At 35.7% G+C, this 25,655-nt stretch overlaps 1 protein-coding gene across 5 annotated transcripts in view; it reads right to left on the minus strand.

Annotated features, from left to right (window-relative positions):
* Positions 1–4,291: 4,291 nt before the first annotated feature.
* The window catches only part of TLR3 (toll like receptor 3), a 60,190-nt gene continuing 38,826 nt past the window's right edge, over positions 4,292–25,655 (minus strand). Inside the window, exons 2-8 of one of the 5 annotated variants that reach the window (XM_033104939.1) lie at positions 21,652–21,762; positions 21,114–21,219; positions 13,045–13,192; positions 11,770–12,222; positions 10,148–10,339; positions 5,740–7,592; positions 4,292–5,498 (exon numbers count right to left, since the gene is read on the minus strand). In XM_033104939.1, the coding sequence (XP_032960830.1) occupies positions 5,270–5,498; positions 5,740–7,592; positions 10,148–10,339; positions 11,770–12,222; positions 13,045–13,152 (2,835 nt within the window). In that variant the 5' untranslated portion in view covers positions 13,153–13,192; positions 21,114–21,219; positions 21,652–21,762 and the 3' untranslated portion in view covers positions 4,292–5,269. Of the gene's footprint in view, positions 5,499–5,739; positions 7,593–10,147; positions 10,340–11,769; positions 12,223–13,031; positions 13,193–14,714; positions 14,777–15,532; positions 15,644–21,113; positions 21,220–21,651; positions 21,763–25,655 lie in introns of those variants that run through there. The other 4 variants (XM_033104944.1, XM_033104940.1, XM_033104943.1 and 1 more) reach the window with 4 other exon arrangements.

Consider the following 25,655-nt stretch of genomic DNA (forward strand, 5'->3'; position numbering starts at 1 on the left):
ACAATTTCATAATTTTGTCTGAGTATAGGCAAAAATAATGTCGCCATACTGCCCTCTAAACACCATAAACTCTCCTCTCCTGGCTAAGTGACTGCTATTTCTTTAGCAATTACAACTTCACCCTTATTCTAATCTCCCCTCCCTATACATAAGATTTATTGATAAGACTTATGTATTATAAAATTTCCTCCTTCTAACAGCATCAAATTTAGAGCAAACCTCCACTTCCTCAAGCTCTCAAATACCCAAGGGAAACACAAACTTACTGTAATGACGAGCAGGGGAAAAGAAGGAGGAGGAATATACACTAGAGTGTGGCTAATGAATTTATTTAGCAATATCTAATCAACTTATTTAGCAATATGCACTAGCAAAAGACAAAGGCAATTAATACAATGTGCTAATGATAGAAAATAAATGTGGTTAGGACTAAACTATATGTATTGATACCGGTGGCATGTCAAAGGAGTACACATAAGTTTAAGAGATCCCAACATATGTTTATATTGATCAAAAATCACTTGGCTGAATACACAAATAACATCAGTAAGGAGTATCCAAAAGCAGTAATAAGCTCTATAGGATAGTAACTATTACAGTAGATGTCAAAAGCTCACCAAACTGGGGAAAAACAGCACTGGAAAAGTCATAAGTCAAAACCTTGCCAGGTCTGTAGCTGAGAGAAATTCAGGCATCTCCCACACCCCAGCTTGCTAGTTCCCCAAATGCTGCTGCTGTTGTTGGCATTGTTATTGTTAGAAGTCAAGGCATCTTCTGATGTTGTAAATTGCAAGCTGCACACAAGTTTTCCAGATGCTAACAAGTTCTCAAGAAGGCTAACCGCGGGGAACAACACGGGAAAGGCTGGGAACCAGCCAGCCCTTACCAGGTTTGCGGCTGGAAGTCAGGACATCCCCTGGTGTTGGAACCTGCATGTTGCTGGAAGTCTTCAAAATGTTAGAATGATGACAAATCACCAATGACAAATGACCAAATGATGAAACAATAATTATTATACTACTGCCAACTGAGGTCTGTCTTATATATTTTCTCAGATGTACCTTAGAGTTAAGTTTCTTGTTCCTGCCCCCCTCCTCCGGGAATGGCCACTTCTGGGAGGGTCCGGCAGTTACTGATACGAATGTTGCCCATCCGGCCAAAGGGCCAATTCATCCGGATAAGCAACATCTACTGTTCTTGCTTGCGACCATCAGCCCAAGGTCTTCCAAAACCTGGCAATGTGCCTGGCACATCATCCTGATATAACTTAGCTACTTTTTCACTTCATCTGCTAATGTGGGCGAAACAGACAGAACAAAGAGGGAATTCTCTCAACCCCTGATCAAGAATTTCTTTAACCCTAAGCGAACCATCACCTCACAACATGCACAGAACAACAAACATCATCTCATATCTCCCCTACTCGAGAGAATGAGACCAAACAGAAAACCTCCTCTCATGTCTCCCTTGCTCAGGAGAATGAAACCCAGAGAGCAATACCATCTCACATTTCCACTGCTCCGGAGAATGAGAGCAAAGGGGGAATTTACTCAACCCCTGATCACAGCACAGAAATCACCTTACATACAGGAATAAATCAAAGCTAATAGACAATAGCTCACATCAACCAATGAAGACAAATTTTCTTCAACATCTTCCCTACACTTATATAATAGGATCTTTCAAGCGTCTTCTTCCTGAGACACCCCATGGTTCCCCATGGTACGTGTCCTCTCCTTCACTGCAATGAGTAATAAACCCAACTTGCTCAACTGCAGGTGTGTTCCTGGTGGCCTTTGACTGGAAGACAGTAACATTGTTAAAGCATCCTTGTTTCTTTTGCTGTTTGTTTGTTTTTAAACGTTGACTTCTTTTGAAACCATTTGTTTTCCAGAATTTCTGGAAGAGACTTCAGTTTTAGAAAACAAAATGGTTGAAGTGTGCAGAAGTGTTTGAAGAAACCAACCGAGCTATGTCTATTTTAACGTTTAAATACCTCGGAAGTTGTACTGGTTGCAGTAGTAAACTGCCAAGAACTCCCCTTCGGGACCCGGGCACCTATTCTTCCAGTTGCCCAGAGTGTTAGATGGTTCACAATTGAGTTGCTCCTTTGGCATTGCTTTTGGACAAAGCTTTTTGCTCAAGGTCACCCTTCCTCCCTGGGACTGCCTATATGTAGTGACTAATTGATGTGAGGGTACAGCAGTCCAGGCCCTTTGCCCAGATTTGTGTCAATTCTGTAGGTCCATTCCAGGTCCAGAGCCCCTGGTGGAGTCTGCTAAGGCCTCAGTTGCAATTACAATTGCATCACAGTTCACATTCTTTCTCTCCGCAGCCCAACGTTTTTCTCTCCCATTAAATCAGAGCACTGCCCCAAATCTGTTGCCTGAAAATCTCCCTCCCGGAGTCTGTTTCCTGTTGAACAGACTTAAGATAAAAGGGAGGTAAAAATTCAAAACTGGTTGCCCAGAAATTCTCACAACACGAAACTAGAAAATTTCCATCATTGAAAAGTCCCTTGACTTCTGCCCGATGGACACAATGAGTCGTTTGCTAGGCTGGTGGGGTGAAAAGTCACCTAACAGAACCAGTTTCTTTCTCCCTTGGACAGGAAGATAGTCAAGGTCAGAGAGTGGTAAGAGCTGAAAATGGCTAACATATCAATCACCTAGTGTGATTAGTAACTAATGATCAACTGATGGTCATGCTTTGTTATTTTAACACAAATTTATATATTTATAGGAAAAAATAGGTGCTTCAAATCCCTTTCTATTATGTGAGAATAAGCCTGGCTGATTGGACTATGCAGTTGTAAGTTACGTTCTTCTATGCAACTAGTCACATAAATCTAAGTCATAGATCCAGGAAGGAAATTTTATTATAATTTTTGGTTTTGCCAATTGATACCCATAAAGTTACAATTTTAAAATACCTTACTCTTTAAATCTAAATTCCTCTGTCATGCTCTCTGCAGCCTGGTTCCATTCTCTGTAGCCTCCCTACTCTCTCCCAACACCAAGTTCATGTCTCCCTCCCTATTTTCCATCTTACCGTTCATTCTGCCATCATCCTCCTCACTCACCAAAATCCTACCCTCCTTTAAAAGGTCTGATCCTCTTCTTTGTAGCCTTCCTTGTTCAGGCCCATGTTTGATAATCCCTTCCTACCCTAATGCCGATTGCCCCATTTTCTACATCACATAGCCTTTGTATCCCACAATATTTAACACAGGGCTAGGTACATGTAGCTGTTCCATGAATACTACATTTTTAACAGTTTTATTAATACATAATTTATATACCATAAAATTCACCTGTTTTATGCATACGATTCAATGATTTTTCATAAACTTATATACTAAAATCATTATGTAAAATCATTAGCACAATCCAATTTTAGAATGCTTTCATCACCCCAAAAGATCTCTTGTGCTCACTTGCAGTTACCCCCCATTCTGGTCTCTAGGCCCAGACAACTACTAACCTGCATTCTGTCTCTATAGATTTCGAGAAATGTTTTTTTAAGCACTTGATTTGTAGCATCTTTACATTTTCTAATGATCACCATCACTTACTATTGAGTTCCTTTTCAAATAATCTAAGGTAGACATTTGAATAATTAGATATTGTTAAATAAATGGCATTGACACCTGCCCCCCCCCCCCACACACACACAAACAAACAGATTGTATCTACTAATTATTTCAATCTAAAAGGTGTCAATTTTAGGTGAAATCTAAATATTTTAAACTCAATGTTGTTGATTCAGCTACCTTTTGTCTTGTTGATGATAGCCATTCTAACAGGTGTGAAGTGATATCTCATTGTGTTTTGATTTGCATTTCTCTAATAGCTAGTGAAGTTGAGCATTTTTTCATATATTTGTTGGCCATTTGTATGTCTTCTTGGGAGAAGTTTCTCTTCATGTCCTCTACCCATTTTTTAATTCGATTGTTTGTCTTTTTGTTGTTGAGTTGTATGAGTTTCTCATATATTTTGGATATTAGCTCCTTACTGGAGGCATTGTTTGCAAATATCATATGTTCTTGTTGGGAGAATGTAGACTCTCTTAGAACCAGAAGTTCAGTGAATATTACTTTCTCCAGAATTATGTCCATTTAGCCCTGAGAATACTGAACTATTTAAATCACAGTTCCAAAATGTGATGTCTCAAATTCTCCATAAATTTAACATATGAATTCTTTAAGTATAGAAATTAACTCAACATTATAATTTCAACTCTCTTATATTTGAATTAACAGAACTATAAAGGTTTTAAAAAGCCATTCATGTCTATTTCCAATAATTAGACTTTTTATTGTAAAACAAAAATAAAACAAAATAATCATAAGGACTAATTTACAGATAGCATATTATTTTGTGGTACAATAATATATTCCATCATCACTAATTATATGAGATCTTTAAGATTTTGTTTGTCATCATAATTTTCCAGATCATGAGTCAAAGAATCCCAGTGGGACCAAGTGATTTGGCCAGGGCCACCTCCTGAACCTGTGACCAGGGGAGGACAATATTTTAATTCCACAAAGCCAATTTACTGATTAACCTTTAGGAAGCAAGCCTTTCTGCAACACTTCTAAGTAAGAAAATTGTTTCTTCTAACACCTCCTATAGCAAAAATCCAAATATCAAGATAATATAAGTATTTATTAAACTATTTATTTTCTTAAATAATCAAAATGAATCACTAATGTTTTCTACCCTTTTATCTGTATATTAAAATGGTATTTAACAAAATAAACATTGGGATAGGCACCACTAAAATACAAACTTCTCAATTGAAAAACTACTGTAGTTAAACTTTCAAAAACATGGGTACATATTTTACTCTTTTACAATTGAAATAGCATTATTCCCATTAAAACAATTATTTTTATTCTATTATGAGTTCATCCAAAACAACCCAAATACAACTTTCACAAATGCTTACAAAACTCTAACTTTACGTAAATGAGGAATATAGTTAAACTTTCTTAACTTGTCGTTGGCCTCCAAAACCAATTGTGTATATTCATTAGTAGAGGATAGTCCTCTATGTTTATTTTGGGTCAAATTAAGTCAATTGGTAATAAAAGGCCTGAAATAAAGAGATATATTTCTACAGAAGAGAGATAATTGCGATCTAATACTCTCACCTATAAATATGAGTAAACAGATTTACATTATTTTCAAGTAAAACTTAAATTTACCATGAAACTTTTAAATTAGGAAAGTTATTCCTTTATTAATTTCATTTTTTAATAAATTTAATGTACTGAATTTCTGGATCCAAGTGCCACTTGCAATTTATGATGGAAGGCATTTATTCGTTCTTTCTGAACTGGCCAGTTCAAGATGCAGTGAGATTTAAACATTCCTCTTCGCAAGCAGAGTGCATGATTCAGCTTATAATCTGGAATCTCCTCAAGAAAGATCAAAATAATGGAATCTAGATTTTGTTCAATAGCTTGCTGAACGGCGTGGTGCACCTTGAATCTAAGTTTAAAAAAAAAAAAGTATATATGAAGTAAGTCATATGTCAATATAGCGTTTTTAACAGCCACAGGCACTAAAATCTAAAATTCCCCTTAAAATTTAATATGTCACTAAAAATCAGTTTATGTTTTTCTTAATTTTATTTTTCAAATTCTTTGAGTTGTGAGCAATAATTTTAATAATATTTAAAATCTCAATTTGAAAACAAGTATACACTTAAAATTTCATAACGTTCACCTACCTTTTGCACAATGGATCTTTTAAAAGATGCTGTGTTATAACAAAAATAATTTTTCTGCTCCTTTTGATGCTATTAACAATTGCTTCAAGTTCAAGAACACCTGCCTGAAAGTCCCTTTCTTCCAGACAAAATTTGAGAGTTTGATCTTTTTCTTCCATTGGGCAGAAGTGTTCCCAGACCCAATCCCTATCTTTATAGGCATGAATTATGTATGCTGCATATTCAAACTGCTCGGGCTGTCTGTCTATTTCTTTGAAACCAAGAACTCGATGCACTGAAACATTCCAATAAAAAGATATCCTCCAGCCTTCAAAATGGATGAGTAGTACAATAAAGACAAAAATCAATAAGATACTAGTATTTATCATGAAAAGGAGTTCAAAGGGGGCACTGTCTTTGCAGGGTGATATATCAAAAAGCATCACTGGTAAACCATGATATTGAGGCGGAGTATTACAGAGGTAATGGCTTGATAGCTCAGAGATGTTGGTATGGGTACTATTAATCCAGTTAACAAACCAGGCAATGCTTTCACATGTACAATCAAATGGATTAAAGCGCATATCTAAAGTACTCAGGTTCTGGAAAGCTGGCCCAAAAACATTCTTCTCAACTGATGTTATGAGATTCTTCTGAAGGCTCAATGACTTTAGAGATACCTGATTATCAAAGACAGACGGTGGAAGTATGTTTAAATTATTCAATCCTAAATCGATGCTCTTTAATTCAAGTAAGTCCTTGAAGGCCTCTGCGGGGATCTCATCAAAGCCATTGGACTCTAAGTTAAGGACGTGAAGGTGAGAAAGACCCTTTAGAAAATGAACAGGACCACCAGGGTTTGCATGTTTCCAGAGCCGAGCTAAGTTGTTATGCTGCAAATCCAGAATTTCTAGTTTCAAAAGACCCTCCAACAGTTCATCATTTATGTTGGCTATGTTGTTGTTGCTTAGATCCAGAATGGTTAAGTTATGAAGAGAGTGAAAAGGTGAAGGGGAAATATCCACGTTTTTAAGGGCCACCCTTCGGAGCATCAGTTGTTGAAGGCTTGGAACCAAGGCAAAAGAATTGCTAGTCAGTTGTAGGTATTTGTTGTAGGAAAGGTAAATTTCACTGATTTTTTCTAGGCCTGTCCATTCGTCACCTGTGAGCTCTTGCCCAATTTCATTAAGGCCAAGGTCAAGTACCTTAAGATGGCCCAACCAAGAAAAAGCTCCACTCTCTATTTTTGATATTTTATTTTTGGTTAGGTTGAGTATAAGTAAAGGAGAATGAGCAAGTGACACAAATGTTTCATTTGTTAAAGTTCGCAAACTTGAGAAGGAGTTGGATAGACTTAAGTATTTCAGCTTTATTAGACCTGTGAACATATTGCTTTTTAAGGCTGGAAAGTTGTTATCGTCCATGTTAAGATATTCCAAACATTTTAGCCATTGAAAGGAAAAGTCATCAATCTTGGGAAGCGAAGAAAGGGAAATGCTTTGTTTGGTAAAAGATCGTCTCAAATTCAGGTATCTCACATTGAAAAGCCCATAAAAGGAGCGAGAAAACAAATGGTCTATATTATTGTACTCCAGGAAGAAATATTCTAAATCTGGAAGCCAAGCAAAGGAATCATTACCAATCACATTTATGCTGTTATATGAAAGATCAAGCATGGTGAGATTTGTCTGCTTTAGTCCAATAAAAGTCATATTGCTTGTTTTGGATAGCTGGCTGTTGCTCAGGGATAGACTCTGAATTCTTGTGTTGGATAATTCCAAACAAAGCTTCTCTGTGAGACTGGGGCCCAACTGGGCATTGTTCAGAGAGAGCCCAAATATTTTTCCAATTGCATGGAAACACCCTGGAGAGAACTAAAGGTGGGGAGAAAAAAGGAGATTAATAACCAAAACACAATAGCATTTGTATGACATTTGCAAAGCGTAAGCACAATTTTTTACTGAATCCCCCTTCCTTTTTCACGACTTTCTCTGGGTTTTCTCTCCATTCCTCTAACACACAGCTTCTTACTCTATGCCTGTAATACCATGTCCGGCTCCAGCCCTTTACCTCCCCTGGCCACAGGCTAACTTCTACTGGGCATTTACACCTCAGCTTAGATGTCACTTCTTTGAGGGACCTTCCCTGACCTCTCAATCTAGGTTTAGTCTCTCGTACTTTTACTTCATCACATTGAGTATAATTGCAATTAAACTATTCATAAAGTCACTATTGAGGCAGAGCCTGTTTCTCTCTTCATGACCACTGTTCTCAGTGAACATTGAGGAACAAATGGGTGGATTTTATTATGAAAGAGTGACACCCTTTTTCCCTCTGTAACTCTTGAGTTCCAGCTATCCTCTTTGTCTTTCCAGCAGGTTTTCTCCTGACTTCATTTCATTGCTTCCAGCTTCATTTCATTGACTTCATTTCATTGCTTCCAGCTTCCTTCCCTCTGTCCCCATTCCCTCACCAGATGCCTTGGCTATTCTGGGACCCAGCGCTGGAACAAAAGAAAAGAAAGCGGGAGAGAAGGAAGCCAGGGAGGACAGCAGCCAGTCCCTGTCAGTTAAATACCAGAAGAGCAAAGAAACTCTTATTTCCACTGTGTCATTTGTGAAATGTTAGGACTAATGGAAGAAAAGATAGAAATGGAGAAGAAAGCATGCTTTATTGCAGGTAAAGTGAGTTGAACTGCAAAACAGGACATTATTAAATTAATTATGATAAATTTACATAATAGGATTATTTTGCAGCAACTAAAATTAAGCTTTTGAATATTTCTTAATGATATGCAGAATGTGCATGAGGTAAGGTTGCTTTTAAATGTCAGGATACACTGTCATCCTCAAGAGACACGATATAGCACACTTGTTAAGAGCAGGAGCTCTGGTCCAACACTGCCAGAAACCCAGCTCTGTCACCTGTGAGACCTGGAACACGTTTCTTAATCTTTCTTCATCTCAATTTACTCTTGTGAGAATGCTACCGTGTTTCCCCGAAAATAAGACCTAGCCAGACCATCAGCTCTAATGCATCTTTTGGAGCAAAAATTAATATAAGACTCGGTATTACATTTTATTATATTATATTACATTATATTATAGTATATTACATTATATTATATTATATTGTATTATATAAGACCAAGTATTATATCATATTATATTATATTATATTATATTATATTATATTATATTATACCCGGTCTTATATAACATTATATAAGATCAGGTCTTATATTATATTAAAATAAGACCGGGTCTTATATCAATTTTTGCTCCAAAAGACACATTATAGCTGATGGTCTGGCTAGGTCTTATTTTCAGGGGAAACACCATAATAGGAATAGGTTGGTTATAGGACTATATAAAAAATATAAATAAAGAAGTTGTCACAGTTAACTATATGACTTTAAGCTACTGATGTTTTTCTTACTATTATTTGGAGAAAAGCTGGAAATAAACATATCTCGATGCTAACATTGGCTGTCTCTGGATTGTGGGCTTTTGGATGGTTTTTATTCCCCTCATTATTTATATATTGTAAAAAATTCTACAACAAATGTTCTAAAGCAGAAAAAAGTGCTGTTTAAAATTAATATGAGTAGCTTACATAAAACATTTAATTATTACCACAGGATAATTTTGTACAGTCTATTTTTTTATGTCTGAAAATTAATACAGCTTTTAAAAATCTGACTTAATTTAGGATTTCCAATATTCTTATACTCAGCCTGTAAAAGAATAAAATACAGACATACTTGTATACGAAAATAGTTAACAAATTGAAGATCATGGATCCAAAAAGAAAAGATTAGTTATGTATACCCAATTATTGGAACATTTTTATAATAATCTAATACTAGTGACTTATTGAGCTTACATACCAGACCCTATGCTACAATCTTTACCACACAGTCCTATGAAATAGTGCCCTTATTATGCCAATTTTAGAGCAGAGAAAACTTGAAAAATTTGCCTAATTACACAATTAGTAAGAGATACAGCCCAGATAGGGAGCCAGCTAACCCACCTCTAAAGCCCGTGCTCTTAACTATCAAGCTATTTTAATTTTTTCAGAAATTTTGTGCTATAGATAGTATTCCACTCTATAAGTGAGGAAACTAACATCCAGAGAGGTTAAGTAAATTTCCCAAGGTCAAAGTACTGGTCTGTAAATGGAATGGGGATTTTAACCCACTTCTGTCTGACAGCAAAGCAAGCCCCAGCTCCTACTTGCTACCAAACTCCCTTTCTTGTGGGGATGACATTAATGGCCTGAGCAGTCAGTATGAAAGATTTTGGAAGACGTGGCAAAGGTTATCACCTCTTTCTATAGGGAACTTTAGATTCCTATCCATGAGACACAATTAGGGACTATCCACACTTAAAGTCAGAAAATAAAATAATTTTACCTTACTTCTTACCTCTTTAATTTGATTTGATGACAACTCTAATTTTTTTAAGGAAGAATTGCCAAGGAAATCAAAGTCTTCACGTCTTAGTACATGAATTTTATTATTTGATAATAGAAGCTCTTGGAGATTTTCCAGTTGGAGCTGAGTTCCTAATTTAGTAGTTGATAAACCATTATGAGATAGGTCTAATTTGATTAAATTCTGAGAGAAAAAAAAAAGTATATAAGTTAGAGTCTCACCATCAAAAATAGTTCCTCTAAATGTACATGAATCTTAGAAACAATTCAACAGCAAAATAACTTTGTTGTGATTAAAAATACCATTATTGCAAAGATTTAATATCTTATATCAAGAATCACTTTATTTCTCTTCACAAAATAAAAAAAAACTTAAGCTTACTTACTCATGATATAAGGAATAATTATAATAAACATTTATTTACATATTTATTTATAATAAGCACTTATTTATGATGCAAGGAATATTCCTGTGCTTTATCTAACATATAGTGTCATGTATCAGCCTTGAAAACTAAACAAACAACAACAAAAATAAATGTTTTCTTAAAAAGTATGAATAGACTGTCATCTATGAAATCCTAAAAAGATTCTTATATTTAGAAAGATCAATAGTTATGTAAATGTTGCATCATGGCTAGTAGAAAACACTAATTTTTGTTTGTTTTGTCAGTGTTGTGGGATATTTTATTACTTACCCCAGGCTGCTTTAGAACATGTAAATTTACAACTCAAGTAAAAGGTAAGGAAAAACTGATACATGTGCAGGCAAAATCTTATGCAACGTCTATTAGAGAGAATAAGACTATTTATGTTTTAAAAATAAAAATAATATTTCAACAATGATTACTCTAATCAGATTTTGAGGTCTTTGCGTTCAAAGACATTTTCTCCACATCAGAATCTAATAAGGCACAAGAAAGAATTTCAAATCGCTTGCAAGCAAATCGTTTTATAAATGTTTCTAAGCATATTTAAATTTGTATGTTATTCTTGGCATCTGAAGTCAAGCAATGCTCGGTGTTTTATAAGTCCTTAAAACGAAGAAAATGGAGTTTTGAATATGGTTTTGGCTTAAGAAAAGCACTTAATAATTGTCTCAGATTTAGAGATAATAAATACTTTTTTCACAGACTTAAAATTCAAGCAAAGTACTTAAAGGAAAAAGTCAGTAGCCATTGGAAAAAGCAACATTGTGAGGAAACTTGTACAATCAAGAGTAGGCAATTTTTACTTGAAGAATTTTTCATGTATCAATGTGTTAACTTAAAGTTAGGATTTAGACTTGACTGTTTTTTTCATTATTTCAGGTACTAAATCAGCAGTTTTGAGCATTTCTTTGATGTGTTCCTCATGGGATATTGTGATTCTTCTCTGATCTCTACCTCTTATATCTAAGTTCTGGTTTTAACAGGAGGAAGCAAGAGAGGCAGAGTTCTTCAAAATTAAAATGGAAACTGATTGAAGATGATATTTTCTCATTTGAAAACATTTCCAATCATAATGGCAATATTTGTGTGTCCCCCACCCTCATTTGAGTAGGTCAGATTTCTTATTTTTCACTAAGATATCTAGATACTAAGTCTAAGGATGAATATGTGACTTTCATCTTACCTTCAGGCTTTTAAAGGGATTATTTTGAACTTTCTGGATTGAGTTGGACATTAGATGGAGTTCAGACAAATTCATACAGAAGACAAAGGTTTTATCAGAAAGTTGAGATAGCTCATTGTGTTGGAGGTTCAAAATTTCCAACAAGGGGAGTTTTTGGCACAATTCTGGCTCCAGTTTTGAGATGGAGTTAAATCCTCCATCCAAGATAGTAATTTGGCTGTATCTTGTAAAATTGGCAGGTGGTAATTTTCTGAGTTGATTATGGGTAAGATTCAACACTGTTATGTTTGCCGGGAGGTCATCAGGTATTTGAGTCAACTTCAGATGACTGCAATCAGCTACTTCATGCCTCACAGCACATTTGTTGGTAGAAGATGTACACAGTATCCAAAAGGGCAAGAGTACCCAAAAGCAGGAGATGTGATAAAGCAGATTCCAACTCATGATTCTGCCCTATAAAAGAAATATTAAAAAGCAATGGACAACATTAATATTGCAGGCTTTCACATGCATTGGTAGATTCCTTGTAAAACATATCACCAAATGTGACTGTGTCTGATCTTTTTACTATAATACTTACGATATACAAGTATGCATTATACAAGTAGTACATCATATGGAAGTAATTCAAACAGCGCAGAAAAGTACAAAATGGAATATACAAACTCCCTCTTCACTCTCCATCTCCACCCAGTTAGGATGTTCCAAGGTAACCTCTTGACAGTTTCTATTTGTAATTCTCATGATCACCTTCACAAATCTAAATAATATGGATCTGCTTGTATTTCTTCATTTAATGCGTTTGAGTATTTTCTTCCCATTATAAAGATAAGGAACTTAATTATGGTACTTCCTCATCATCTTCACAATATTTCTTTAGTTATTTTAAATTTAATTTAATCTCTGTGATATTTATAATTTTAAAGAGTACACCTACAACTCAGTCTATTGATCACCCAACTTTAGACAAAATCACTTGACATCTCACCTCATGATACAGGAAATGTGCAGCCCTGTATTTTCTACACACTTTTTCCATCCTTACATTTTCTAAAACTGTCATCTATAACATTGTTAGCTTGTCAAGGTAATAAAACATTAGCATTTATCCTAAAACTATGATAAATCAGGCATAGTTGGCCTAGATGAATTCAGAAAATCTAAAGTGAATAAACAATATTTTCAGTTTTATAATTATGTAAATAAACATTCACTGCAGAATCAGTAAGACTTAGAGAGCCATAGTGATTAAGAGTACAAACCCTGGAATTATACCCTCTGAGTTCCGATCCTGGATCCTCTACTTTGTAACCTCTGACAGGTTAATTCATTTCTCAGGACTGTTTCCTCTTCTTGTAAGTAGAGATAAAGTAACTCCTTCATAGGTTGTTATGAAGATTAAAGGAGATAAGTCTTGCAGTATCTGGAGTAAAGCAACATTGAATGTTATTACTATTATTATTAATCAGTACAATAATCCATGATTTATATACATTGATCATTATAACTATTTCTTATTTTGTAAAGTTTTTACTTTATAAAGAAAAGCTATACCAAATGAATTATACCATGAAACAATCACAGCTAACAGTCAAATAGGAAGGAAATAGTAGAAGGAGCCAAGCATGTAAAATAATTGAAATTCAAGGAAATTCATGAATGGTTAGAAAGCTTTGAAAAGCTCCTTATTAACTCAACTTTGGGTTAGGCGGAGAGCTGCAGGAGACACTCGGGCTGTCTCCATGGGCTGGGAAGCAATCACTGTCTTCCCTGGACTACAAATGATCTTTATTTAATGAAGCCAGGTTTCTTTCAAAGTGGTCTGCTTTTCAATTTCATTTTAGAGAATGAAAAGAAAGTCCTAGGTTAGGAGATCACTTTACCTTGCTACTTGATCCAAAGAGAGAAAGTAAAAAAAAATTAAGCGTTTGCTAATACATCATTCACAAAATTCAAAAACCTTTAAATGTTTTAATAAGAATCCTTTATGTACTGTATAAAGAAATTGCTTAGGAAACATTGCATTAACCACTTTGATTTTTATATAAAATGTGCAATTCTTACAAATTAAATATTATCATGCTTGATATTTTAAGTGGGTGATTTGAGGAACCATAACAATCACAGCTTTGCACACAGAAATAAAAAGAAATAAGATTTCAATTTATGGAAACTTCACATTAAATACAGGTTTTAAGGAATTAATATTACCCACGAATAAAACATGAATTCAGTTGAGTGCAGTTAGTTGAGTGCAGAAGATATAACCCTATGCTCCCAAGCAAGTGACCCTTGAATATCTCAGACAACATGAATTCTTCTCCCTGATACTCAGTTAGTTCTTAAGAATTATGCCTTGTTTACCTTGTTGCTTATTTCAACCATGACTTTCTTGACTTTTATAATGTCTCCTATTCTATTTTTGTTGAAAGAAGACCTACATGTGGCTTCGTTTCCATAACACCAAGATCATCATCTTCTTAATCATAGTCTTGGTTGAATGCCAGTTTGAATGGATTTATCCAACACCTGCTACTTGACCGTCATCATGGAATCCATTTCACTGTGCTGCCGGGCTAATGCCACTATTTTATAGACTTCGGTACCTTCTTTCTTCAAGTATTCTTATTTTGGCTAGGTAATCTCCTTGAATAGTTCTTCCCCCTCCTTCCCAGAATGCTTCTAGGAGGTTATCTTTCTAAGTTCATATCTATCTATCTATCTATCTATCTATCTATCTATCTATCTATCTATCTATCTATCTATCTATCTATCTATCATCTATCTATAGATAAATATAGACATAGATATAGATATCTGTTTTTGTTCTTTTGCCATATGATTATGCTGTGTTGGCTATTGAGGTTCCAAATACTTTCTGTGCAAAATCATATGTGGCCTGACAATTAAGTTCACGAACTCATCCTAGAAAAAGTGCTACATACCTCATTGCTGAATATCACTACGGTCACCTTTAAAGTACTCCCCTTGGGAAGCTATGCAGCGATGCCAGCACCTAGTCCTCTGTTCAGAGAAATTTTGGAACTCTTTTTCTGGAATGGCCATCAGAGCTGTCATCGTATTTCCCTTGATGTTCTGAATATCATCAAAATGTCTTCCTTTCAATATTTCCTTTACCTTCAGGTAAAGAAAGAAGTCATTGGAGGCCAGATCAGTGAGTAGGGAGGGTGTTCCAATACAGTGATTTGTTTACTGGCTAAAAACTCCCTCACAGATAGTGCCCTGTGAGCTGGTGCATTGTTGTGATGCAAGAACTCCTTCGGGACCATTTTTGCACACACCTTTATCATGCTGAAGATTTTCAGTTAAGATTTTGCTAACTGTTTCTCTATTGTTGTTTACTTGGGCTGCTATGCTTCTCACAGTCAGCTGATGATTTTGACACACAATTCAATGAATTTTTGCAATATTTTCATCAGTTCTGCTAGTCACTGGCTGCCCTGACCTCTCTTCATCAGTGACGCGTTCTCTCCCCTGAGAAAAATGTTTAATCCATTTGTACATTGCCGTTTCTTCATGGCATTATCCCCATAAACTTGGACTCACACGTCCCTGATTTCACTTCCACTATTGCCAAGTTTAACAAGAAATTTAATGTTTGTTTGTTGCTCTTATTAAGCTCATTCTCCTGATGGCACACAAAAACATACAACAATAATGAATGACACTCAGCAAGACACCGCCACACATAGACATGAACACAGCTGTGAAACACTTATAAACCAAGGTTATGAAAACTTACCCAGCTGTTTGTACAGTGCTGCCAATGTAAGTGCACAGTGGTGAGTTGGCAAACTTGATTATCAGACCTCGTAAAGGCATTATTTCATTGTTTTCTAGTATCCAGTGTTGCGAAAAAGAAATCATGCTCATTTTTTTTCTTTCCTTTATAGAAAAGTTTCCTTTATTTTAGTTTCCTTTTTCTCTTTGAATGTTTTTAGTATCTCTTCTTTTTCTTTTACACTTTATTTATTTATTTATTTATTTATTTATTTATTTATTTATTTTGGCATTCAATACTATTTTGTATTAATTTCAGGTGTATAGCATAATGGTTAGACAGTTATATAATTTAAGAAGTGATCATCCTGACTAGTCTAGTACCCACCTGGCATGAAGCATAGTTATTGTCATATTATTGACTATATTCTGTATGCTTTACTTTACAACCCCATGTCTATTTTGTAATGACCAATTTGTACTTCTTAATCCCTTCACCGTTTTCACCTTGCACCCCAATTCCCCTCTAATTTATCACTCCGATAAATCTAGTATGCTTCTTTGTTTCCCCATTTTAGTTGGCTCCCTGTGTTTCTTTCTATGTATTAGGTAGGGCTTTTATGTTTCCTGGTCTTAGTTGAATGGCCTTATGTAGTAGGTGTCTCGTAGAGCCCAGTGGTGCAGTCTCCCTGGTCTCCTGAGCCTGGTGCTCCAGGTGTGTCCCTTGTGTGGGCTGTGTGTGCCCTTCTGTTGTAGTTGTGCCTTGATTGCTTTTGGCACATCAATGGGAGGGATTGACCCTCAAGCTGATTGGTTGTGATGACTAACCATGACTACAATGGAGGAGCTGTTGTGCAGGGGCTGACCCTACAGAATAAAACTTGCTTCAGCAGGGCTCTGGTACCTGCCAAGCCTGCCTTTTGAGCATGTTGTTTGTGGTGGTGGTTGGGCAGTGCTTTGGTGTGATATGAAGCCAGCCACCTGGTGTGTTGATTCTGGGCCTCTTGGAAGGGCCTTGGAGCAGACTAAAGTTGTCTTCTGCCTATGCCCTGCCTGGGGGCCACTTGGTATGAGTTACAAAATGATCTACAGATGGTTGTCTCTTGTACTGGCTTGGAGTTGCCTGGGAGAGGTTAAGCTGCAAACCCACGCTGGCTGCTTCTAGTGTTACGCTCGGGGTTGCTTAATAAGTGGTACAGTCCAGGCCAAGGCCACGTGCTGCTTGTTGGGGTTTTGTGAACCCTTGAGAGATTTTAGGAAAGTCCTTCGTATGAGCCAAGACAGGCCGTTTGTTTGTTAAAGCTCCTGGAGGCAACTTAGGTGGGTCTGCAAGTTGGATGTGGAGGGGCCTCAGGGTATCACCAGAGCAGAGTGAATTGCGTTAACCAGCTAGATGAAGACAGATATGGCATCCACTTGTGTGTACAGCCTCAGGGAGAGGGGGTTGGCTCACAAAAGAAATAATGGCTTCTGCCAGCACTTCTGTCTGTGAAAAAGCTGCCTCTCCAGCCCTCACTCTAAGGCAAGACAATTCATTTCCTCCCCAGATGTCCCTGGCACTTTTCAAGCTGCTGCCTCAGGGCTGGAGCTCAGAGCTGGTGAGGATGTCAGCAAGTCAGTCCAAGTGTGGTCCCTTTTAGAGAATTACCTGGGATTGCACCTGCCCTCATCTCACTCAGCCACAATCTCCACTAGTTTTCACAGCCAGAAGTTATAGGGTCTTCTCTCCCTGGCACTGGAACCCTCGGCTGGGAAGCCTGGTATGGGGCTGGGACCCTTCACTTCTCAGGGGGGACCTTCACATCTGAGATATCCTTCCTGATTTTTAACCACCACCATTCTGATTTGCCGCCCTCTCCTATCAGTCTCAATGTGGTTTCTTCTACATGTCCTTAGTTATAGCACTTCTGTTCAGCTAGACTTCAAGTGATTCTCAGTGGTCGTTGTTCTGTAGCTATAGTTATAATTTTGATGTGGTCATGAGGGGAGGCAAGCACAGCGTTTACCTACTGTGCCATCTTGTCTGGAAGCCAGTTTTGTGTGGTTTCAAATCTCATTTCAATGGGATCATATTCACTCTCTTAAATAAGGCTTCTTTTACCCAAATAATATTTTTAAAATTCATCCATGTTGCATGTTTCACTAGTTGTTTTTTTAATTAACTGAGTATTCCATTGTATAAACATACCATACTTTTTCCATGCTCATATTATTAGACACATGGGTTGTGTAAAGTTTTTCAGTATTATGAATAAAGTTATTATGAACATTTTTGTACATGTTTTTATGAACATATACATTCAATTTCTTTATGGTAAATACCTAAGATTGGAATTCCTGGGTCATTTGGTAAGTGCTTACTATTGTTAGTTGTATAAGAAACTGCCAGAACTTTTGGCAAAGTTTTGTGCCATTTTTACACTCCCACCAACATCTTTACCAACACTTGGTGCTATTAGTTCTTTCACTTTTAGTCATTTTGGTGAGTGTATAGTAATACCTCGTTATGGTTCTAATTTGAATTTCTTTGATTACTAATGATACTTAACAATTTTTTAATGTGCTTATTTTCCATTTGTATATCTTCCCTTGTATGTTCAAATATTTCACTTATTTATTAATTAGGTTGTTTCTTTTTAATTATTTGTTATAGGAATATATATATATGTATATATATATGTATATATATATATATACATATATATATATATATATTCCATTTTCAGAGTTATATTTTTGTGAGTATTTTCTCCCATTTTGTGGCTTACCTATTTATTTTCTTAAGGAATAATGATATCTTCATAATTATGATAAAGTCTAATTTATCATTTTTTCTTTTATTATTATTGCTTTCTGTGTCCTGTCCAAAAAACTTTGCCTCCTCCCAAGTTTTAAAAGATTTATGATTTTAGCTGCTATGTTAAGGTCTGTTATCTCTCTTAAATAAATTTTTGTGTATGATGGGTAGGAGAAGTCAAGGTCCATTGTTTTCAATTGAACATCTGGCTAGCCAGACTACTTTTTTAAAAGTCTTTCCTTTCCCCACTGTATTGCTTCAGTGCCTTTCTTAAAAACCAAATAAGTGTTTAAGTGTGAATTTATGTCTGAGCTGTCTACTGTCTTCCACCTAAATATTTTTCAATTCTTATGCCAACACCACATTGCTTTGATTGTTGTAGCTTTATAGTATGTCTTGAAGTCAGAAGTGTAAATCTTCCTATTTTGTTATTCCTTTAGTATATTGCTTTTCCCCATGTGATGGTTGTTTTGGGAATTATCTGAAATAATTTTAATTAATATTTATTTAATTATCCCTACTTACTAGAATAAAAAGCTGTAATAGGCACAGTGTTGTCTGTGCCTAGAAAAATTACTAGAACATAGATGGTATTGAATAAAATATATGTTGAATGAATAGCTTTCCCTAGGCAGTGAATCAGCTCAAGAAAACCACTCTCAACTCCATGTGTATTTATAACTTTATGTTGGTGGGATGTGTATAAGATGGGTATTCTCTGGTATGATCATTTTACCTAGTTACACCTTCAGATATTAAAAAAAAAATTCTAATGTATTTTTAATGTATGTAATGATGGATCAACAATAATAATATTTAGAGATTTTCCAAAAGATTTAAAGTCATGATACGAGAAGAATTCCAGATAAGTTTTAGAGAGTAAAATCATTTTAGATGATTAAGTCTGGGAAAACAGAACTAGTGTGAGTATTGAGAATTCTAAAACACTTAAAAAAATTAGTCGTTTTGCTTTTATTCTAATCTCATTCTCAAGAACAGAAAAAAAAATCAGTTTCCAAAAATTAACATTTCAATCTTACAGCCTTTATAATACTGTCACTAAATATTTTTAAAGCTACACACAATCTTTCTATCCATAGTCTAAGAGGAACATCACAGCCCAGGCCAGCTAGGATGCTCCTTACCAAACTGCTCAGCTGTGTGGAGAATGTGGGGCTGGAGTGATAATTCTGGAAATCTGGGACGAGGCCCCGACCCCCAACCTCTCTGAGATTCTCCCAAATCTCTCCTCCCAATCCCATAAGAGTACTGCCTTTATTTACTGGCTCACAGATACAGGCCCTGCAATGTATTCTCCTCATTGTCTAGGTGACATTTACTTTTTCTGAAAGGGCTACAGAGATCAGAATTACTGTAAAGGAACAATCCATTTATAAAGCATATGCCTGAAGGAGTGAAAGACATTACAGATCTGAAAATATACTTCATCAATGGAAAAGAGTCACCAAGTGCTAGGCAGGCTGAGTGAAAATGTGAAAATACACAGCATCTTATGAAACTTAAAAATTGTAACCATTAACAAACAAAATCCTAAAACCTTTTCAGGAAAACATGTGATCAATTACTTCCAAAGGAAAGAGATCCTGACTGATACAAAATTTTTCATCAGCAGCATCATCCACTGGAAAACAATAGTGATAAGCTTTCCAAACATTCAGGGAAATTATTTTGAACCAAAAATTTCATTTCCAGGGGAACAAGTAAAGATAAGGGGGAATATTTTAAGACATGTAAAGATTCAGTAAGTTTATAACTATGTAACCCATATGAAAAAGTTACTGTAGAATGTGCTTCAGTAAAAGAAACAAAAATACAGTTAGAGGATGAAATGAGAGTGAAAACAAGTTGCTGTTGAATGAGACATAACAGAAACAAAGAAAGCTATTAGGTTGGTGCAAAAGTAATTGCAGCTTAAAAGGTTAAAAATAATTGCAAAAACCACAACTATTGTTGCACCAACCTAATAAAAAGAAACGAAACAGAGACTCATTGAGCCAAGCCTTTTCAGGGTGCGTAGGATTACATTTCTTTGTCTAAGTGACAGAAAATATTGCATCATGATTAGGACATACACCCTGGAACGAGGCCACTTAGGGTTACCACTAGTTACAGTTTGGTTTGTAAACTTTACAATTTCCCCCTAAATTTATGCAGATACACTGTATGCAGACACATACCAACACAAAATCATATTGTAAAGTTGGGAGGCAGCTTCCTGAAACTAGTACCAGCCGAAGCTGACTCCGTTTCCATCCAACTTAATTCACATTTGCCTAAGCAAGCCATTTTCTTACTCCTAGGAACAGCCAAAGTTTTCTCCTTCTCAAGCATATTATCATAAAAATGTCAGCTTCTGTCTCCTCCCCAGCCAAGAAAACTGAGAAAAAAAAGATAAGCTCTTTTAAGCTCACAGGGCTTTGTATCTTTAAGAAAAAGTTGAGATTTTTTTTAAACGGCTGTTGCAAAATGATTTCCATAGCTACCCTAATGTATAATACTTTCCCAGGTACATTACAGAGGAAATAAAACATTTTTAAATTACTGCATAAAATGTTTTATCATGTTAATTAGAAATTGTTGCTATTATCTGTCCTCGAGTTATGATACACTTCTCCCCCTACTTTTATCCCTCCTCTTCCTTTTCTTCCATTCGCTTTGTTGAATGATTCTGACTAGATTTCAAGCACCAGCTCAAAGAAAGATCAAAGAATGCTAAAACCAAAGTGCATTCTAGCTTTACTTAACATGAGAGATCCTATCCCAATAGGAATTTAAAAACATATACCTTCACTTATTCTGATGACAGTTGACCATTCCTTTTTTCATTTATCCAAATCCAGTCGTTTTCACCAGGGAAGTGTAGCAGGTTTGCTGCAATCTCGAAAGTGAAACTGAAGTTTAAAAAAAAAAAAAAAAAAAAAAAAAAAAGCCTTTTATAGTTGGTGAATTCTAGCAAGGGCAAAGGAAATAAACCACAATCACAGCAGGCGTTTTAAATTGCTTCTTAAAAATGTCTTGTTTTTTTCTTCTTCAGGTGCAGTCCCCTGGGTTTCATTGAAAAGGTCACAGACTTAGCAACACAGAAAGCTGAAGGAGTGGGACTTCACCACCACTCAAAACTTAATGACTATCTAACAGAGTGAATTCCTCTGTTTTTCTTTTTTTTAACCAAAGGCTGATGCAAAACTGTCAGAATTGAATGGTGTGTGGTCAGAAGGACAGAAAATAAACCTCAGTCCATAATCAAAGCCAAGTACTTCCACTTCTCTGATCTTGCTTTCTCGCCTTAGCAACACTGTAAGATAAGTAATGCAGAAACTAACCTGTTGATCAAAGAAGAGACCAAATTTCACAGCAGAGAAAGAGCTGGCCGTGGCAAAGACCAAAGCCAGCCTGACAAAGGCCACTCTATTTTCCAGATTTCCAGTCAGAATCTGTTAGAAAAGAAACAGATATGCCCAGAGAAAGTTCAGATTCACTATTTAGTTTTTGATGAGCTTTACTGACTCCAATTAGTTAAAACAATGTGCTTGTCAAAAAATTAACACATTTTTATTGTTGATATAATATGACATATGTTATAACTATATTGATATATAGTAACATATAAAAATTGGCAGGAACTGTAGAGATTATCTAATCCAACTCCCTTGTTTGAGTAATGAGGAATATGAAACTTAGTAAGGTAAGTGATTTGCCTAAGGACATACTACAAGTTGTCATAATCAGTTATTCAAAGAAGTAAAGTAATAGAACAGCCTGGAACAGTTGAAACACATCAGTAGCTTGACTTGATTGCAAAACTGAGAGCAAGAACTAAGTTTGTGTCAAGGTGCAAAATGCCCACTCCTGGGCCCCAGCCTTAGCTGGACCACCTTGTGGTTACTCAGCTCATGGTTAACACTTTTCTGATTTTCAATTGGCACATCTGTAATAAAACACCACAGGCAAACAATTGTCCTGAGTAAATGCTTGTCCCCCATATCTACTCATTGGGATATGCTGGATAACATTACTAGTATTTAAAAGATTTCTTCGTTGTGAGTTCCTTGAGGGCAGGATAGGGTATGTTCTACGTATTATAACTCTCTAGCCATTCTTCCATGATAAGACTGCTACTTTGGGCTCCAATGAACCTGGTTCCTCTTCAGTATTCAGACCCTTGCACGGTCTTCTTCCATGCTGACTCTGGGTTTGGCCATGTGACTAGCTGGCCAATGGGATATTAGTAAGCATGAAGCAAGCCAAGGCTTGATAAGCATTTGCTATTGGGATTTACCATTTTCCTTTCAGAACCCAGTCATTGTGTTGTGAGAAGCTCAATGTAGCCTTTTGCCAAGGCAATATGGAGAACTGAGGTTCTGGCCAACAGCTCCAACTGAATACCCAGAAGACAGCCAACATCAACTTGCTATTCATATGAGTAAACCATATTGGAAGTGGATTTTCCAATTCCAGTTCAGTCACCCCAGCTGGTGTAACATGGAGCGGAGACAACCTGTCCTCAACAAGTCCTGCCAAAATTTCAAAAAAGTAAGCCAATAAATGACTATTGCTGTTTTAAACAAACAAAAAACAAAACAAAAAATAGAGTAGTGTGTTATGCATTATTATGGCTTTCAATAAATACTTTTTACTGATGGTCCCATAATGCATAATCAGTTTAGGCTTAATACCAGTTCACATCCAAATATTAATAGTCCTTAATTCTTGCTAGTGTCTATATACAGCACAGGTCAGTTTCTCTCCACTAGACATTTCTTAATTATGCATTAACTTACTTAGCTATCATGGTGGCACGTGCTACAGTGAATAAAAGCTTTTTCCCCCCTTTTTAAGATAATTAAATCAAAATTATTTGTGATATATATCCATAAGTATGAAATAACAAGTTCAGTATTTACTGTTATTTCATACTATGATAGATAAGCCAGTCTCAAAATAAAAATGAAGCTGCATTATTCCGGGACAGCAGAGATCCACAGAATTCTAGAAGCCAAGGTCCCTTAAATTTCTTAAATTTGTGTTAATTTTACTAAGATTCATAAATTTTATAGTTTCCTCCTTCAACCTGAGGGAATATTGTTTTTTAAAGAATTGATCAAGTATATGCAAAGTGTCTGAAATAACGGTTTAAGAAAACAGCAAGTTACACAGACTGGAAGTGATAAGCAGATAATAATTAGCAATTTACTATTTACATATTTATGAAACTACAGACTCCTGTCCTTCTCTGCCTGCTCCTACCAATAATTTTTAATAATCTAGTCATTGTATTCAAAAGACAATTACAGCCATTTTCATTCTGGGCAAAAAATTGTTTGATGATTAAAGCTAGGATATAATCACCAGGAACTCTAGTCACTTCATTATAAGATGTATAATGGAAGGCTTGGTTATGATTTTCATTATTATCATCATCAATATCTGTAATACTAGACTACTGAAGGCTATACGAAATAGTCTTTTAAATCTCCTGTATCAATTCATTTAGACATGAAGATTGCATCATTACAACTTTTTTTTAAATAAAGTTTATTGGGATGACAGTTGTTAGTAAAGTTACATAGGTTTCAGGTGTACAATTGTGTAATACATCATCCATATATTACATTGTGTGTTCACCACCCAGAGTCAGTTCTCTTTCCATCACCATATATCGGATCCTCTTTGCATTATTGCAACTTCTGACAACATATATAGACAGTTGAAATTGTGGGGCAAACAGAAGACTATGTGAAAAGGCAGATTGACATTAGACAACACAATAATTACACTGTTACCAGATTCTGTGAGGTCCAAAAAAAGATATAATTAATTATTGAGGCATACTTAAACTTGTTTCAGCACTGAGTCTACGTGTCAGGGTGCTATTGGGTATTTAAAAGAGTTAGTATTGTACACAGGTTTACAATACCTGTGTATTGAGAATGGCTCTTAGGAAGTTTTGAAATAAACCTTTATTCACGGAAATAAGGAGATTAGACTAACCAGTCTTCCCAGTGGTAGCAAGAAGCCAAAATATGACTATTTCTTGTCATCATTAAAACTTCTCATTGGTTTATAATGTGATGAATATATTATGGACCTATATAAATAGTTAAATTTACCACAGAGCATTAAACAGTCATTTTGAACTGTGCTTATGGGTCTCCCTTTATAGTCACCATTCAGAAAGGACCTGGTCTTTGCTCTGTATCATCTGACATTCTAGAAGGCATTTCTTTTTTAATTCTTTCCCTAAAGCAAACATACAGTTCCTCTTACCAGTATCATTTCCATTTCTGCTAATTGAACTTCAGAGGGTTTAAATTAAGCTCAACCAAACCACAAACTCAGCAAGAACATTAACGAGACAATAACACATGTCTTTTGCACTACTCTCACTTGTGTCTGCTAAGCAGGATTGAACTTGAACTTCCCTTCTGAAAAAGAAACCAACATTTGACACACAGAGCCTCTGGTTCAACCTGGACTTTTATTTATTTTCTATTTTTTTGTAATTTTACAGGGTAGTTGAGAAGTGGCAATATCTCTCTATCTCTTATAAATCAAGCTGTGAAGTGGGTTAGTGTGCATAGGGTCTCACGCTCCTCTATTGACAATCTAATGATGTGGCTGAAGGCTCTTCAAACCATGTGCCTTGAATTTGATAATCGTTTATTAAAATAGAATTCTGAAGCCAGCTTCACTATCATCCTACACTTTAAACATCCTAATTAAATTTGACTAAACTGATGTCCACTGGGCATCCAATGAATGCAGTCAGAAATGTCAGACAAAAAACATTAAATAATCACACTCAACACAAGAAAGTTCAAAGTATCAAAAACAACTACAGGTTTCCCCCCACTATTCAAAAATGAAATATTCCTTTGAAATCGTTCCTAAGCCAAAATGCCATAAAAAGAGGAAGCAATTATCATTAATTTAATATGGAAAAAATTTGGGCGTTCCCAGCCCAAAAACATCACCTACCAAATCATACCAAGTAATACATAATACCTAAAATAACACCACCATATTGCAAAAGCAGAAATGATATAATAAATACACAGCCTGTATAAAGTAGAAATAATGTATGTACAGTATAGTTTCACTTGTTAAAGTGAAGACTGACTGTTTGTTTAAGATAATGTTTAAGATAACTTAATGGAACATCATGCTTTGTACACCCCTCACTCCATTCAACCAATAGACTTTCCGTTTTATCTGTGACTGGATGTCAAATATAAGTGACTACTTTGCTACTGGCAGAACCAATAGTAACTTTGGCAGTTTGCAAGATTCTTTCTCTCTAGACACAGGCAAATTCGACATACGTACA

The sequence above is a fragment of the Rhinolophus ferrumequinum genome, chromosome 4 (genome assembly GCF_004115265.2).
Source record: "Rhinolophus ferrumequinum isolate MPI-CBG mRhiFer1 chromosome 4, mRhiFer1_v1.p, whole genome shotgun sequence".
Classification (NCBI taxonomy): Eukaryota; Metazoa; Chordata; class Mammalia; order Chiroptera; family Rhinolophidae; genus Rhinolophus; species Rhinolophus ferrumequinum.